The sequence below is a fragment of the Salvia miltiorrhiza genome, chromosome 7 (assembly GCF_028751815.1).
Source record: "Salvia miltiorrhiza cultivar Shanhuang (shh) chromosome 7, IMPLAD_Smil_shh, whole genome shotgun sequence".
Lineage (NCBI taxonomy): Eukaryota > Viridiplantae > Streptophyta > Magnoliopsida > Lamiales > Lamiaceae > Salvia > Salvia miltiorrhiza.
In genome coordinates this window covers 14,539,155-14,549,949 of record NC_080393.1, presented here as the reverse complement: position 1 = coordinate 14,549,949, position 10,795 = coordinate 14,539,155, and the positions used below count along the sequence as shown (strand labels likewise).

The window sequence follows — 10,795 nt, the reverse complement described above, 5'->3', positions numbered from 1 at the left end:
GTGATTCACTTATTGGGATTAGGGATGGCAGTGGATCTTGGACCCGGTCCAGATTACGGATCTGGATCTCAATTTTTTGGACCCGACGGATCTGGATCTGGATCTGGATCTCAGTTTTGAAAACGGATCTGGATCTGGATCTTGAAATTTTAGATCCGGATCCAGCCCAGATCCGACCCGTGGATCCGTTTTATTTTATATATATATTTTATATTTTATATTTAGTTTACTAATAATATTAACTTAATTAAAAATAATAAATAAATTATATTTAAAAGAATAAAAACTAAAAGTAATTAGTTAAAAGTATTTTGTGTTATATTTTTCATGATGGAAATTAAATGTTGTTGATTTTGTGAATTTTTTTAATTTAATTTGAAAATAGTAGATCCATGGATCTGGACCCGTGGACCCGCGGATCTGACGGATCTGGATCTGGATCCAAAATTTTCAGATCCACGGATCTGGATCTGAATCTGGATCTAGTATATGAAAACGGATCTGGATCTGGTATTGGCCAGACCCGGTCCAGATCCGGCCCGTTGCCATCCCTAATTGGGATCGTATCTTTGTCTCCAATTTTGTATGTTATATTTAACTGTTATATTTGGGGCCTCCACTCAATTGCCGCCGCAAATTTAAATACAGTAAGTATTCAATAAACATATATATACCGGTAATAGTCAAACACGAGTACACCACAACGTCAATTTATTAAGATGATAAGTGGCATTGTGGCAATAACAAAATGAGATATTTATCGTAAAATACATTATTTTTTAATAATAAATTATAATTTTTTTCATAATTTTTAAAATTAAAAAAAAATACATTACATTTCGATTTTTTTTATTTTTCCCACGATTATGAAATTCCCCAAAGCTGATTTTAAGACTTTTTAACTTAGATTTTTTTGATACTGCTTGTAAAGAATTTTCAATTCACATATACATCGACTTTATTATGCCACCTTTATTATCTCTCACGCTTCTAAGTCAAAACCTCTAAAAACAGCTTCTATTTGAAGGTAGTATTTCATCCTTGTGGAAAATTAAAATCAGAAAAAAAATAAAAATGAAAGATGGTGTATTCTTTTTTTAAAAATTTAAATGTCATTGAAAAAATCAGAATTTGTTGAAAGTTCGTGTATTTTACGGCAAATATCTATAAGAAAATTAATCCGCATGTCTGGTTAATTTTTGCGATTGAGACCCATCATTCATGCCAAGCATCCTTCGTTAATTTGTAGGGTTAGTGATTGTCACAATTTTAGGGGTTTTTTTTGGGTAAATTGTCACAATTTTAGGGTGACGAGTATTCGTTTGTCTCATGATATATAGTACACAAGTTAAATTTCATGAACACTGTATGTCCTTATTTATCATATCAACAAATCCTTTTCTTGGTTAAAAAAAAAAATCATTTCTCATTAGAGTCGTTAAATTGCCCAAAAATAAATAAAAATTCAAATCTTATTTGTTTTCAATTTTCGACAATTGCAATAAAAATATAACATCACTTTTCAATTTATAACAAAAAAAAATAAAATAGATACGTCCAATAAATTTAGACATCTTTTCGAACTCAAGACTCACATGACTTTTGTCTTGTGTGGAGTCATACTCATACGTGAGTGCACATTAATTTTTTAGAAAGTTCACACGACATGTTTTGGATTGTCAATAAAGTTTGAGTCTGTATTTTAGTAAAAATTGAAAAAATGATGTTATCATTAAAATAATTCTTAAAACATGTCGAAATTGAAGGCATGGAATTTTTAGTAATGAAGCATTTTCATTAAAAAAACGTAACGATGAAATGATAGAAATAATACTAAATGATAAATAATCTTTGAATCGATAAATTAAAACGCAGTGGAATTATAAATAAGCGGTGGAATGATATAAATTAAATGAAATTAGTTTTATAATTAAGTTTGTCTTTTTCCTCTAAGCAATCCGACATGTAGTGGCCGGAGAGGTGGGGCAGGGCGAGGACGACGTCGGCGAGGGAGATGGACGCCCCAAAAGGAGGCGCTTGACGGTGGAGACGCCACGACAACGTCTACTCATTAGCCAACGTGGCGAATACAGCCACCACAAAATGTGTATTTCCATTTCTGCCCCGCATTCATTCCAAGTGTCTCTCTCACTCACTCGTCTCTATATATGCACGTATAAATCATCACCACCTCTCTCTCCTACACCAAAACATAAATCACCACTCGACAAAACTCTGTGTAATAAAAGTTCAACGCCTACAATAATGCACTTAATTTAATTTCTATTGTATATTTCCTTAGTCAAGAATTTATTTATTTATTTGAGAATTTAAGGTGGAGCATATCATATATACTCTTGCCTCCTCCTGTCTTGTATTTATAAGTATATATTGCAGCCAAAAAGGAAAAGGCTTTGTTGTTGTCTAGAGAGAGATGGGAAGAGCGCCGTGCTGTGAGAAAGTGGGGTTGAGGAGAGGGAGATGGACTGCAGAAGAAGACGAAAAGCTTACAAAATATATTGAGGAAAATGGTGAAGGCTCATGGAGATCATTGCCCAAGAATGCAGGTATGTTATGATTACTGTGTTTGAAGGAAATGTAATTCATTTTTATAATTTTACTGCTGTGTTTTAATATATATTTTTGTGGGCCTTTTTTTAGGGTTACTTAGATGTGGAAAGAGTTGCAGACTGAGATGGATCAATTATTTGAGGTCTGATGTTAAGAGAGGAAATATATCTGCTGAAGAAGAAGAAATCATCATTAATCTCCATGCATCTAAGGGGAACAGGTTTTTCTTTCTTTTTAAGAAAATTTTAACCTCAATAATGCAATCAAATATAAGGGCAAATATCAATTATTGAACTAATATTTACGCAAATTAGTGAAAATATTGTTTCAATATAAATATAATTACAAACTAGTACTCAACATCTCCAAAAAATCTAGCTTGTGTCCAAAAATTATTTTCCACGCCCAACAAATGACATGTTTCATCATCTAAGCACGCATGTGGCATATGTGACGCAGACTAAAAATCTAATGTGCAAGTATTATGTTAACTAGTATTATTTTTTAGGGCTTAATTTTCGAAATTTTTTTATAAAAATTATATGACTTCCAGATAAAAATTTTAGCCAATGGGCCTTATAGGTGATTTTATTGAAATATTGACTCTTTTTTTGTTTTTTGCATTATGCTTACATTGGAATACTTGTGTTAATTCGCACAAACATTAGTTAGGGCGATAGCTGACATTTATCGCTAAATGTAACACACACACACATATATATAGGTATAGGGTAGAGATCCATAGAGAATCCCTAGGTATATATATATATATATATATATATATATATATATATATATATATATAGGGAGAGGTTCAAATAAGAACCACTAAATAAAATTAGAACAAAGAACCATTTTAAACCATTCGATCATCAAGATCTACGGTGGATGCATCATCTTGGTGGATGAATGCAGATCCTGGGTTCGAATCCTGAAGGGAGCAAAAAATTTATTATTTTCGGATGCATTAAATTTAATAGCGAATGCATTAATTTATATAATAGATGCATTGATTTTAATGGTTCTTATGTTCTCACGATAAGTGTGGTTCTCACTATAACCGCACCCTATATATATATATATATATATATATAGGGTGCGGTTATAGTGAGAACCACAATTATCGTGAGAACATAAGAACCAATAAAATTACTGCATCTGCTATACAAATTAATGCATCCGCTATTAAATTTAATGCATCCAAAAAAAGTAATTTTTTTGCTCCCTTCAGGATTCGAACCCAGCATCTGCATCCATCCACCAAGATGATGCATCCACCGTAGATCTTGATGATCGAATGGCTTAAAATGGTTCTCTGTTCTTATTTTATAAATGGTTCTTATTTGAACCTCTCCCTATATATATATATATATATATATATATATATATAATTAAAAATGGTCAACTGGTAATAGAGTGAGTCAAACCAATTGTCAAGTATGTTTTGTTGTATTACATTGGTATTATATTTTAGGGATAATTGTTTATAAATATATTAATTATATTCAAATTTTAGTTTTTAATTAAATCTATTTTTTTACTAAAATACTTTTTTTTTTTTAATTTGATATGAGCCCAAAGGTACCGTGGCTAATAATTTAATTATCAGGAGTCTGATGGTAAATCCAAAGGTACCGTTAGAAATCTTTTGATGTTATCTTTCTAATGATACTTATATTGTTGGATTTTGGCCATCAGAAATGGTCGAAAAGTAGTATAAAAGTTGATGTCATGAAACTCTATATTTTTTCTTTTTTCTCAACCACTTTCGATGACCATGATTCAATAACATGAGTTGATTTAGGTAGCTATCACCAAAAGGTTCCTAATAGTACCTTTGAATAATCTGTCGGGTTCTGGACAATCAAGTTATTGGCAGCAAATTTTTGGAGTCAGGTTAAATTTTTAAATAATTAAAAATTTATGTATTTTTTTATCAAAAAAATAAATTTGATTAAAAATCAAAATTTGAATATAATTCATGCATTTATAGGCGATTAACAGTATATTTTATGTTTAATAGGGGAGTCTTAATTATCAAAACACAAAACTCCAAATGAAATTTAAATGTGGGCTAAGCTAGCTAGAAAATGTACTATTCACCGGTCCATTATAAATTTAATAATCGCACACTCTCATTCTCATAGTCCATGCGGCTATTTATTGCTAATAAAATTAGTTTAACTTTATTTTCATTAATTTCACGACGTGTCCACCACCATATTGGTTCATATTACAAGTGACGTGTATTTTATGACATATACTTGTTAGGGTATTAATGTGAAATGACTTTTCTAATAGTAAAAGATGAGCAGTTTAGTATTGTTTTTAGCCTCATATTTAGTATAGAGAATAAGATTGATGCATTGTCATCGCGTATATTCGAAAGTTGAACGTTGAAGAAATTAAGCAGTATATAATTAAATTTTGAAATCGATGACGTGGTGCGGTCATTAACTTGTTAATTAAGTGAAAAACAAGCTTAACTTGATTGAAAAGCGTTAATCCTTCCTTATTTAATTGATTTGTAGGTGGTCACTAATCGCGGCGCATTTGCCGGGTAGAACAGACAATGAAATAAAAAACTACTGGAATTCCCATTTGAGCAGAAAAATCCACAGTTTCCGGCGCCCCAATCCCAACTTCATCCCGCCGCCGCCGTCGAGCAAGAAGGCCACGAGCGTTAACCGAAGAGGCAGCCGGAAGCGCCCGGGGCATCAGGAAGACGCCGCCGTTGTCATGCCGACTACTCCGACTCCGGAAAGGGAGGCGGCCGGAAGAATCGCGACGGAGGAGAGAGAGAGCGGCAGCTCCATCTCCATGCTGGGAGATATTGTGGAGGATTTGAGCGGGCTTTGGGGCCCGGAATTCGAGATATCGCGGGTCGGGCCGGGAAGTGAAAACGGGGACACGGGTGAGACTTCGTTTAAATGTAACGAGTTCGGGCTCGGGGAAACGGGTTCGGGCCTAGGGGTGTCCTCGGAAATTTACGAAAACACATTTTCGTGGATGTTAGATGATGACTGCGATGAAATCTGGGATTCCACCCACCAAGGCTTGGACGATGTCATGTTTTCATGGCTGCTATCATAAAATAGATCCATTTTTCTTAATTTTTTTTACAAGGGATGTGAAATGTCATAAATTGTGATTACTTTAAAGTCCCAAATCATAAAATGATTGGATTGAATTTACAATTGCGGTTGGGTGTAATTGGATGAGTGAAGTGGTAGCTTTGTCTTTTGTGGAGTTACATTAATAGATTTGAATGTAGAAATGTAGTTTGAGTGTATCAAAAGATGTTGTCGCTCTAACCAAAACAAATGCTAGATGAATCTTATATTTGTTTAGAGAAGAATTTATATGCGATCCCGACAATAATATTTACTAATTTTTTAAGCAAATATAATATTTCATTAAGCCTCATTTCCTACGTATGATAAATGTGGGATAGATACAACACTTTAGTATGTTGTTTGCTTCAAGACTCAAAAGCCTTTTTAAATTAATGACTCGTTATTTATTGTTCATATTTTTTGGATTTTGTATGACACTTGAGAAGTGTGATGGCATAATTTTATTATATATATATATAAATCTAACCAAATATGATATTGATGTTTAATAAATTAATATTTTCTCCGTCCCACTAAAAGTGACCGTCTTATTATAAGTGGTTTGTTTTCATAAATAGAAAAATTTAACCTTTTAAAAAGTATAGGTCCCATTATTTTTAATTAATTTACACATTTTGTTTTAATTTTCGTGCTAAAAAATTTTAAACTATTTATAATAGAATAGAAAAAATAATAAATATTATAATTAAATATATCACGTCTTATCTCATGTCACGTAACAAACGAATCAGATGGTGGTGGATTTAAAACGAATACTAGTCAATTAGTAGTACAGGGCTGGTATCAGAGTTCACATACCCCATATTAGGAGGCAAGTCTTTATAAAAATGTTGGAATAATAGATGAAGCGTAGGTTATAGGGAAGAAGATTTAAATAGAGCCACATCGTTGTATATGCGCCGCAGAAAAACGGAGCCTTAAATTTGTATAGCTTCTAGAAATTATGTAAAATAATTAATAGCCTAATTTGAAGTTTATGCTTTTTGGACTGGGGTTATAAATTATAATATCATTTTGGATTAATTTGTCCATTTAGGAGTAGGATACCACCTCACTATACAATTCCGATTTCTAGTTTACTTGCTATTATAAAAGAAAAGGATTACACTACAAAATACAGTTATTATTTATGTATAAATGTACATATTTATCTATAGGGTGCATTTATTTTAATTATAAAATTTTCATTGAAAAATGATGAATAAGAAAAGATGAGAAAATGATTTCAAAAAAAAAGAGAAAATATTATTATTTTTTTCTCCTTTTTTTGTCGTATGTTTATTAGAGATTAAAAAATGAGAAAATATTGAAAATTATTTTCACACCACTACCCAAATATAATATTATCCAACATTGTAGATAAAATATTTCATACTACTATCTAAAGAAAATTTTCTATCATAATAAATATGTGAAAATATGTATTTTTTCCTCATTTTCCATCAAAGTAAACACATCCTTAATATAATTATTTTTACGAATTCTCTCGCTTTTACAATTTCGCAAATGTTCGCGAAATCGTGCAATAGTTCATTTCGTAAAATCATATAAAATAATTTAAAATGAACTGTTAAATTTTAAATTTTTACCTGTAAAACTCAAAATATATATGCCGTTTGAATTGTGACCAATGATTTGAAGTTCAAAGCTTATGAGGAGGTATACGTGTGCTGGCCTAGCGATAGAGTGGTTAATATCTAATGTCAAAGATATTGAATTCGAATCCATTGTGATGTGATGTGATTTTTAAATTTCTTTGTTTAATAATTAATTTATCTATTAAAAAAAACAACAACAACAAGAAGCTAGTCAGGGAATATTGGTCTTGGTTGTAGCTCCCCCCTAACGTTTATGAATGTTCATAACTTCCGGTCATGAAAGGGGCAATCACGGGCGGACTGAGCATGGAGCATTGAAAGTATAATTGTACCCTCAAAAACAAATTATTAGTAGTATTATATAGGAGTAATATTTTATATTTAGTGTAATATTTTTAGTATTTTGTATCCTCTAAAAAATTTCAATTTTTCCTTTAATTCTAGACTCCTTTTTATTCTTTATTTTTTCTCATTACAAACATGAGCATAGAATAAATCATCGATAAAAAAGGCGGCATACACAATCTGGATTTCACTTTTTTTTTTATAATTATGTATTTATTTATTGTATCTTTAAATTTAAAATCATGGATCCGGCCGCTTGGGACAATGGCTTTGATTCCCCTTTTTTTCACCTAATGTTCATAACTTTCATAACTTCCGGCCACATATCTATCACATCTTTCTTTCTCTCCGGGGGCGGTTCTGGGGGAGTGCGAGGTGGTCGATCGCACAGGGCCCCGAAAAAATAGAGGCCCCAAAAATATAGATCCATATATATTATGTATATATTAAATAAAACCTATAAAATCATTAAATTTTGTAAGATAGCGCAGTGGAGAAGGCCGAAGGGCCATTTTTGGGACTTTGTTTATCTGTGATCGAATCCTACTTGTAGCAATTTTTTGCGATTTTTTTTTCAGCTTCTTTTTTCCTTTAGCGATTTTTCATTTCTAATTATTTTTGCGATTTATTTATCATGCAGCACGAGGCACACTATTATTTTCTAAAACTTTTTTTTTTCAGCTTCTTTTTTCTTTTAGCAATTTTTCATTTTTTATAAAGATTAAAAGCAAGATAATTTCTTTTAAAATTTTTAATTAGATCAACACTTTGTAAGTGAATGACATATTTTTTTATTTATTAAGTAAATTCTTGGGACGGAGGGAGTATTGTTTATTCAAATATTTTTCTTTCATCTTATCTTTTCTTTCAGCAATTTTTCAATTCTAGAGATTATCAAGGTAATTTCTTTAAGAGTTAGTCTCTGGTGCGGTGACCGCATGGTATGCGGTGCGGTCACCCTGATCCGAATTTACACAATATATTATAGAATTTCGTAAACAAAATCAAAGCTTTATATGTGGTCCAGTGGATAAGTGCGCCTCCAGCTTTTAACTTAAAGGGGAGGGGTTCGTATCCCCTTGCCCCTTTTTTTTTGTTTCTATTTTGGTTCTTTCTTTGCTTTTCATTTTTTTTGTTCTTTTTTTTTTCCCAGCTTTTTATCTTTTTCATTTTTGCTATTTTTCAGTTTAAATTTTTTTACATAATAATAATAATTACTTTTTTCTAATTTTTTATTTTGTTTTGTTTGTATTTTTTTTATTTTTACATTATTCCAAAGTAATTATTATTATGACAAAAAGTAATTATTCACAAAAAAAGAAAAGTAATTTTTTTAAAGCATTATTTTTCATTATTTCAATAATTACTTTTTCTTATAACAATGATTACATGAATAATTATTTGATTATTTTTTCTGTATTTTATTTATTTCTACGTTATTTAATAAGTATAAAATATACATTTGTTAGCACAAATGTAAACTTATGTTAATATAAATATTTTTTTTCATTCAATATAAAACATTATATTTTCTAAACCCTAAACACTAAACCCTAAACACTAAATCTTAAACTCTAATAGAAATATTTACTTTTAATAAGTACAGAATATACATTTGTTAGCACAAATGTATATTTATGTTATTATAATATTTACCTTTCATTCAATAAAAAGTGTTATATTTTCTCAATTCTAAACCCTGAAAACTAAACCCTAAAACCTGAACACTAAATCATGAATTCTAATAGGAATATTTACTTTTAATTAGTATAATGTATAAATTTGTTCCCACAATTGTGTACATTTGTTTATAATAATTGTTACTTTAATTCAAGTAATCATTGTCGTAATGAAAAGTAACTATTGGTATGATGTAATGTAACGTTTCTAAATTATTACATTTGTTCACAATAATTGTTACTTTTATTATGAGAATTTGTACTTTTATTTATTTGCTCAAATAAATATTTTTGTAAGTAAAAGTAGTTATTAATGTGAAGAAAAGTAATGTTATTTTCACTTGTTAATACTTTTATTCTTAACAATTTGGTCAAGTAACAATTATTGTGAACAAATGTAACAATTTAGAAACATTACATTTCATTGTAACAATAATTACTTTTTATTTGATTAAAAAAATTACTTTTTATTACGACAATAATTACTTGACCAAATAGCTAAGAATAAAAGTTCTAGCGAGTGAAAATACCATTAATTTTCTTCACATCAATAATTACTTTTACTTACAAAAATAATTACTGGAGAAAATAACTAAAAGTAAAAGTTCTTATGAACAAAAATAAATATTATTGTGAAGAAATGTAATATTATTAAAACATTACCTTTTATCATATCAATGGTTACTTTTTCTTAGGACAATTTTTACTTGACTAAATAACTAAAAATATAAGTTTTAATGAATAAAAATAAGCACTACTTTTATTCATATCAATAATTATTTTTTCGTACTATAATAATTACTTAATCAAATAATTAACAGTATAAGTTCTAATAAATAAAAGTAACTATTATCATAAACAAATGTAATAATTTTGAAACATTTGTTCACGAATTGTTATTTTTACTCACAAGAACTTATACTTTTAGTTATTTGCTCAAATAATTATTGTCGTAAAAAAAAGTAATTATTGTTATGAAGAATGTAATATTTTAAAAGTATTACATTTTTCACAAAAATATATAAAACAATGCAAAAGAAAAACAATAAATAAAAAACAAAGAACAAAGAAAATACCATAAAGGATAAAAAAACCAAAATATAAAAACAAAATGCCAAATAAAAACAGTAAAAAGAAAAAAAAGAAAATACTAAAAAGAAAATAAAAAGTAAATATATAAAAAAAATACAAAAAATGAAGATAACAGGAAAAGGGAAAAAAACATAAAAAATGGAAAAACCAGAAAAAAAAACCTAAAATAAATAAATAAAAGGGAAAAAAATTTCAAAAAACCTAAAAATGAAAAAAACCGAAAAAGGCAAAAAAAAAGAACATAAAAAAAATTGGAAACAAAACCAGAAGAAAAAAAAAAGAAAAAAAATCGAAAAGTGGGGGTAAGGAGTGTCGAACGCGTGACCTCTGGAAAATAATGAGACACCTCTACCACTGCACCACTACTTTACTC

General features: G+C 29.6%; 1 protein-coding gene across 1 annotated transcript; it reads left to right on the top strand.

The window, feature by feature from the left end:
* The first annotated feature begins 2,189 nt into the window (after window positions 1-2,189).
* On the top strand, window positions 2,190-5,811 carry LOC130995405 (transcription factor MYB12-like). The gene is made up of 3 exons (XM_057920675.1): window positions 2,190-2,567; window positions 2,662-2,791; window positions 5,103-5,811. Exons 1-3 carry the CDS (start codon window positions 2,435-2,437, stop codon window positions 5,662-5,664), a joined length of 825 nt encoding a protein of 274 aa, XP_057776658.1. The 5' UTR covers window positions 2,190-2,434; the 3' UTR covers window positions 5,665-5,811.
* Window positions 5,812-10,795: the final 4,984 nt, after the last annotated feature.